Raw genomic sequence first — 8298 nt, 5'->3', positions numbered from 1 at the left:
GGCTTTTAGCTCGATTTACCCTAATTAGTCGAGCACCGTACGATTTGAAATCGTTTCTCTTAATACGAGGTAACTTCTTACTCCTACCTTTTGTTTCAAATTGAATCGATTTCATCTCACCTCTACGGGAAACGGTGTGGACCTATGGGAGGACACAAGGCAGTAAGTGCACCACCTAGAGCAGTAAATTGCTGCAGCAGTACATGTCCGTGAATTAAAAGCTTGATCATTATTACTAGCAGGATTTACTGGCTCTTTTTTTCCCTTGCTAGAGAGTATGTTTCCGATGTCTCTTCTCTCATACTATCCAGCTTGGGGTATCCAGTTGCTCCCGACTTGTGTAGAGTCGCAAGAGAACGAAGTCCACTCAAATGAGGAACAACGTTTTCAGAAATCCCCAAACTCCACACATTTTAAATATTATTAGTAACCCAATCTCATGAGCATGCAGTTCAAAGCGCGTGTGCCAGCTTATTCCAAGTGTGATGAGGTTCAAATTTTAAATCCGTCCCAGCACCAAATTACAAAAGAGTGACAAGCTAAGCGTGAACCATTCATAACATACAGTAGCATAATGACAACAAAAGCTTAATTAGCTTACATTACAACAAATCCCACAACACAAACACATCACATGTAGCATTATTCATGCCCCAAGAGAACATCACCACCATTACAACACCAAGAACACGACACCATCGATGACCTAATAACCAAACAACAAATCAAACACAACCAACATATCCCAACTCTCTCCAATGCAAGGCAAGCAGGTAACTAGAAGCAGTAGAACACAAAGCTATCACTAGACGACGTACGGTGCAACGCTAACTGCACAGATGAACTGGAAACCAACCAACCAACCAAACCGACCACGCATGCATGCACGCACCACGACGACCACCACGCACTATGGCATCACTCCACCACCACGCTGGCCACGCTCTCCGGCGAGCTTCTTCAGGGTTTGTTGGAGTGCTCGGGGACGGAGCCGCCGGCGGCGGGGGAGCCGGGCATGCCTCCGAAGCCGCTGAAGGGGGAGCCGCCGCCGCCGAAGAGGGGCATGCTGCCGATGCTGCCGGAGCCGGGGAGGCTGAAGCCCGGGGTGAGCCCGCCGCTGCCGGGCATGGAGAACCCCGGGATGCTGCTGCCTCCGGCCCCGGGGAGGCCGCCGCCGAGGCGGTCGAAGGGCGGGAAGGTCTGCGGCTGCACCACCGCGTCGTCCTTCTTCTCCGCCGTCTTGATGTTCCTCGCCTCGGCCGTCGTCGCCGCCGCCACCGCCAGGACCAGCAGGGCCGCCGCCGCCATCATCTTCGCAGACCTCGCCATCTCGCTGCTCGCCTCTGCTCTTCTCCTCGCTCGCTCCTCTACGAGAAGATGGACTAGAGATGTCGCTGTGCTGCTGCTACTGTGGGAGTGAGTGAGGTGATGGAGTGAGGAGTGGGAGGCAGCGAGGCCTGTGTTTTATAGCGTGGGAGGCGGGGGCATTGAAGACGGCGCAGCGAGCTCATCGGCCGGCCGGGTCGCGGGGACGGGGACGGTAGGTGGGGGGCGTTAAAGGAGACGCTTAAAGGAGAGGCAGGGGTACGTACCTGCTGCTGCTCTTACTGCCACCCTGTGACCGCCATTAAACCCCCTCTTGCACTCACAGGTCACTCTCACTGCTGCACCTGCACTGCACCACCCTTGTAGTATTGCATACGCAGGGGGGGCCATGAAGCATGAAGACGAAGAAGGAAAGTGGAAAAATTTTCAGATCTCGACGCGGTTGCGGCTAGGGCTAGCTGTGCCTGTGCGTGGCTTCAAAATTCAGGGAAGCTCGGCAATGCTGGGTGGAACATGAGGGGTGGTGATGGGGGACGGGCCGGTAGTAATGCGCGAACGTGTGTCGTGTTGCGTTACCACCACTCTCTGCAGCTTCACCAGTGAGAGAATGTTGCGTTTCCGTTAGCTTGGAGTTTGGAGTCTTGGAGATGGAGTGTGTACCTGTTGTTCTGATCCATTGCAGCAGGTAGCGGAATTGAAGTGACGACGGTGTGAGAAGACGCGAGACTGTGTGTGTTGTTCATCCCAGCACGTGAGGTGAGGGCGTGGTAATGCTATTCGCCATGGCAATTAAGCGTGTAAGTACGGCGCCGATCAGGTGAATTCATCGTAATATTTATGAACATAAAGAGGTTAAAACAATCTACAATTTGGAACGAAGGGAGCATGTGTTTTTACTCGGCTGCCAGGGGTACACACGATTTGCCACTGTTAGTACTAGTTCTCGGCTTCTTGCTGCTCGCCCTTGGAAGGAAATACATTCTGTTTGCTGCGTCGTTTTACTGTTCAAGAGGGGTTTATTACCTAAAAGATTGCACATTGCTCTCCCTTTTCCAGAGAATCGAAGAACATGGTATTCAATTAAAAAGGAAGATCAAGTCGTAGTAGATGGAACTACTGAATCATCAGATGATGCAACGCCTTTCAGGTGAAGACCCGAACTAAGTTAACTTACATTAGGGGCACGTACATTGTGTATGGGCAGTGGGTCTCCTCAATTTCATGGTGGCTCCAGCTAAACTACTGCTGTCTACTGCTATATATCATATCCATTTTCTGACTAAAAGAATGTAATTAAACTACTGCTTCTTGACGTGTTGTGCTTAAATTACCGTCCATGCATGCCAGATGGCTCGGCCGTTGCACTCGCATGAACATTAAACCGATGCATGGTTTGTGGACGGGATGGTAGTCGTTGGTGGCATAATGTTATGGGCACGGATAATATGCCCTGAGAGGAATAAAGGGCATTATTATTACCACGCAGCATCTTCTATCTTTATTTTCTAAAAAAAAGAGAAAAACTAATAAATCGTTTTATTATGGGGTGTTTGATACCACCTGCTAAAGTTTAGCACCTGTCACATCAAATATTTGGATACTAATTAGGAGTATTAAATATATGCTAATTACAAAACTATTGCATAGATGGAGTCTAATTCGCGAGACGAATCTATTAAGCCTAATTAGTCCATGATTTGACATTAGTCCATGATTTGACAATGTGGTGCTACAGTAACCATTTGCTAATGATGGATTAATTAGGCTTAATAGATTCGTCTCGTGAATTAGACTCTATCTGTATAATTAGTTTTGTAATTAGCTCATGTTTAGTCCTCATAATTAGCATACGAAGATCCGATGTGACTGTTAAAGTTTAGCACCTGGTATCCAAAACACCCCTTATGTCTACTTGATGCAGTAAATGCATGTTCGAAAAAACATATGAATTTCCGTCTTATGGCGCCATTTATTGTGGCTAGATAGTAATACTTGTTGACTTCTGGCAATTAAAAAAACGCCACTGTGTTCTTCCGATCCAGCAGCGTAATTGCATTCCTTTTGTTTTATTTTGTTAAAACCTGCTCCCTCTTGATTACACTGCTCACTGTGCACTTTTGTTTTTTTAGAAAAAGAAGGCAGTGTTTCCTTGCACTTCACAGTTTTATTGTTTTTTTTTCAAAACGCCACTTATGTTTTGAAATCAGGTGCCTATGTTTTGCTTATGTACGGACTGCAGGGATGATGATGCATGGACAAATATTGGATGCTCGTCTTCAGGTGAAGCCACTTAGAATCTTAGGTGGTCAATCTAGAAAAAAAGAGAAATTCTAGAAATTCTTAAAAAAAAAGCTAAACATCTGGCCATCAATCAGTAGACTCAAATCATCATAGGTATTGGATCTATTATGTTTTCTAAAAAGATAACCACATATGCAATTATGAAACATCCATTAAACAAATTTAAACGCATATTGTGATGCAAAGTGAAAAGTTAAAGATTATAAATGCGGATAAAAATGTTATACAGTAATTACAACTAAAATCTATCACAATCGCATAAAGATAATAAGTGTATATCTATATAATAAAAATTATGTTTGAATATTTAATAAATGAGAGGTAGTTCAAGGTATTAGTTTTGTAGCAATGTGTCTTCATTTTTTTCCATTGGAGACCCTGCATTAGTTCTTAAAAGACACACTAGAAAAAAAAGATAAATCCTATAAATTCTCATAAAAATAAAAAATATGAATCATGTAAACTGTAATAATCATAGTCATTGATCTATTATATTTTCTAAAAAGTTACCCACCACTGTCATTATAAAAATATTTTGAAACAAACCCTAAACCAATATCTAAATTATGAACTCTACCATTATAAAAATAATCTAAAGTAACCCATAATCTTCATCCGGTTTACTCATGCACATCATTATAAATTAAAGTATAACTTAAAATGCATTCTAAATTTGTATCTAAGTTACCCACGTATGTCGTTTTTAAAAATAATGTAAAGTAAACACCTAAATCTTAATCTAATTATCTTCATGCACATCATACATAAATATCTAAAAGTAAACTAATATATGATTCCAAATTACCTATTTATGTCACTGTTAATATAGAAATACTAAGTTAAGATATATACGCATGATGAGTGTCACCATGTAGACCATTTATACATGTATGTGAGGAAGTGATGAAAAATATTGATTTTTATGCTAAACACAATGTATGGAGGTGCAAAAGGTGTGAACGTGGATGAATAAGTTTATAGAGTAATTACTAATGAAAAATCTATCACAACTAGACAAAGATAAGTACACATCTATATGAGTATTATGTTGAAATATTGAAAAAATGAGCAAGTAGTAGGTAAATAATTTGATTATTAGTTAGGAGTTTAATTTCTAAATAATTTTTAAATATAATAAATTTTAAAAGTATTAGCCCGTGCGGAAGCATGGGTCGATGGACTAGTGTAATGTAATGCAGGTGGGGGCTCCTCTCCCCGTATATAGTTCAGAAAAAAAAAGATGTTTTGACCCAATTATTCAAAAGAGACTAGGTTTTGATTTTTGTAAGGTTAATTCCATGCCAACTCCGGTAGTCCTTAAAGCTGTTCCTTTCTTCTTTTTATCAAGGTTACCACAATAAGCTCGAGCGTCCGTGTCCATCGATCACCTCTGTCTAAAAGGGAATAAATGAATAATGTTGTATAGAGTTTCACAAAAAGTTCAAATGCATGCACTGCAAGACCAATGGCACTGCACCCAGAGTATCTCGTGTCCATTGATGCCTTTTCCTTGCCCTCGATGAACTTTTCTCTGAAGTATAATCTCTTTCTAGTGAGCTGCTCAACTGCAGGTATCCATCCATCACTAATGGGGAAGTGACCTTTAGTACCGTTCAATAACCCCTTCCATCGGACGTCGGACTAGTACCGCTTGTTCGGTACCAAGGGGGTGTTTGGGAAACACCTCCTAAACTTTAGGATATGTCACATCGGTTGTTTGGATACTAATTAGAAGTATTAAATATAGTCTAATTACAAAACTAATTGCACAGATGGAGTCTAATTCGCAAGACGAATCTATTAAGTCTAATTAGTCCATGATTTGACAATGTGGTGCTACAGTAACCGGTTACTAATGATGGATTAATTAGGCTTAATAGATTCGTCTCGCGAATTAGTATAGAGATTCTGCAGTTAGTTTTATAATTAGCTCATGTTTAGTCCTCCTAATTAGCGTCCAAACATCCGATGTGACACTCGTAAAGTTTAGTACCTCGTATCCAAACACCCTCTAAATGCTACCGGCAAAATACTCATAGTATTTAGAACCCTGCGTTACTTCATTACACGAAAGGATAAAGCATTACGCACTGGATCGGATCGGACTAACGTGAAATTGATCATTCTGATCAACCAAAACCTTCCAACCAGCGAGTCCATTGTACGATTGAATTGCTGGCACGTACGGTGCATTGTACATGTGCAACCGCTTTAAGCCATACGGGTCACGACGAGATGCATATCTGTATCTACCGCCCGTGCATCGAATTAACTCCCTTCTCTCGCCTCGCGCATGGTATGGATCGGCAATGGACATCGACGAGAAATTGCAAGCTGCCAGTAGCTTGCTAGGCAATGCATGGGCGCTCTCGATCGCGTGATGACTGATGAGTGACCACTGCACTGCATCCACTGACCAGCAGCGAGAGGAAAAGCAATGGCGGTTTATATGGCGAGCAGTGGTTGTAGATGAACAGTACTCACGCTGGCCGCTGTCGCCTTCAATTTCCACACCGGCCAACCACCCCGGCCTTCCGTGTGGCCGGCCGGGCCGGCTCAGCATCAGCGACGAGTTGTGTTGTGCTGGCCAGCATGCTTGGTCAGGTCAGGTCAAGCTAAGCTAGCTCTGGGGACTGGCATGCGTGTCTTCAATTCCATATGACTGCCAGTAGCTAGTTGACCTAGCTGCCAGTTTCTCAGATGGAGTACGTACTAGGTGCTTGTACTGACCATTAGAGCATCTACAGTGTCAATTCTCCGATGTCAGTGCTTCAGATGTCATATCACTGCCATGGCTTAACTTTTGTTGTTGATGCTGGACGGACCCAGAGAGAAAATGTGAGTGCCATGCTTAATCACCCAAAGTATGCAACTATACACTGAGAAAATACAGACCTCCATTGCGCACCAAGACCTGAGTGAGGGAATGTGCCCTTGCTGGACTTGCACGGGTAGAGAAATGAGCAGTAATCTCGGTTGGAAAACCTCATAGATCTCAGTTTTTTCAACTGGGACTAATCATTCAGGACTAAAAGGTTTTGCGAAAAAATATTAGAAATTTTTGGGAGGCTCCCACAAACGCGCACGTCTCGGAGGCTTTAGTTCGGTTTTGTAACACCAACCGGGACTAAAGGATGATCCCGGTTGGTATCTCCACGGACTACGAAATTTAAACTCGGGACTAAAGTCACTTTAGTCCCAGATTCAAAAACAACCGAGATTTTTTATTGAGGATGGAAGCCAGTGGTGGGTCCACCCTAGAGTTATGATTTGTGACCATTGTATATCGGAGAACTATATATTACTGTCTACTATTGTAACTACACTTTTGTCGTGGCTATATGCATGAACTTACATCAGCGAATGATGCTCCAGAGATCGAGAGTTTTATATATGTTTTGTACCAAACGTTCTCACATGGCCTCGAATTGCTTCGGTGTCGTACAAGTACAACTGGAGTAGTACCAGGAAATACACCATGTTCTCGCGTGGCGGCGTACTTCGTTCACCTTCACCATAGTGAGTATTCCGGTGGTACTAGCGGGAACGCGTCCCCGGTGGTTGGCGTTTCTGCTGTACCCGGCCGGCCAGCTCGCTCGTAGCCAGAGCAGCGAGTGAAGGAGCCTGGCTACTTACTTTTAAGTTTTACCACGCCGCGTTGGAAATCATCATCAGCTAGCGAATAAGGATCGAGGGCGCGGTCGGATCAGCAAATGCGGAGCGAGATGGCCAGGCCATGTTGCCTGGCACTGTTGGAGCGGGTATGACCGGCCGGAGGGGACGGGAGGGGACTTGGAGCGCATCGATTAACATTTACTACTGCTCGGGAGATTAACACGGCGGTTGCAGGCCGGCCCGGTGGCGGTGGCCCCTGGCTGTACGCCGTACGTGCGCGCACAGGACGGGACGACGTACGGCCTCGCGCGCAGCTGGCACCGGAAATCTGAGATCCCGGCCGCCGGGCCATGCATGTCCACACCGCGCACACACCTGCAAGCTTTGTTGCGCCTCACTGTTGCCAGTTAACGCCGCTTTGGCCCAGCTAGCGGCTAGGGATGAAGCGGTCCTCAGCTCAGCTCAGCCTCCATGTTATTAGACATTAGTACGTAGTATAGGATCGAACTGGGACTGGGAGGCAGCAATGGCTAATCGAACAACCGTCAATCGATCGACCGGCCGGTCTCGCTTTACTTGACGCGCACTGTGCTCATCATAACTCGTGAGCATTTGCGTCGTCGTATCGTGGAGGCGGCCGGGCAGGTGAGAGGGAGGTAGCTGGGGAGATGGAAAAGGGAAGAGTACGAGAGATTGAGATCTCTTGCTTCTTGCAACAAAGAATGGGCACGTACTGTACTATTGCCGCTTTGCCTCGGCAATGAGATCATCCCGGTCTGTTTCGAAAAAGATCACGGATCGGCGACTTGCTGCGGCACAGGCACAGGTGCACGCCTCCCGTGGCCTCTCGAGAAGGCTGCGCCTGCATTGTGTGAATTTTCCAATTTGGCATTCAACCAAGCACACTTAAGCTGCCCTACCAAATTTTGGCATTGTTCTTTGGCCATAAACCAAACACCTCAAACTCTACCGAATTTTGTCCAAGCCCCAACTTTGGCTATAGCCAAATTTTGGCCTGGCAGCTTGGGGTCAGCATCCAAACGTACCCCAACTGCC

General features: G+C 45.1%; 1 protein-coding gene across 1 annotated transcript; it reads right to left on the bottom strand.

Moving 5' to 3' along the window:
- Positions 1–575: 575 nt before the first annotated feature.
- Positions 576–1450, bottom strand: LOC117859320 (MFS18 protein). Its single transcript, XM_034742551.2, has one exon. The coding sequence runs from the start codon at positions 1327–1329 to the stop codon at positions 961–963; it is 369 nt and encodes a 122-aa protein (XP_034598442.1). The 5' UTR covers positions 1330–1450; the 3' UTR covers positions 576–960.
- Between the last annotated feature and the right edge of the window lie 6848 nt (positions 1451–8298).

This window comes from Setaria viridis, chromosome 5, assembly GCF_005286985.2.
Source record: "Setaria viridis chromosome 5, Setaria_viridis_v4.0, whole genome shotgun sequence".
NCBI lineage: Eukaryota > Viridiplantae > Streptophyta > Magnoliopsida > Poales > Poaceae > Setaria > Setaria viridis.
Note: the sequence above shows the minus strand (reverse complement) of the source record. Positions and strands in the feature narration are given on the sequence as shown.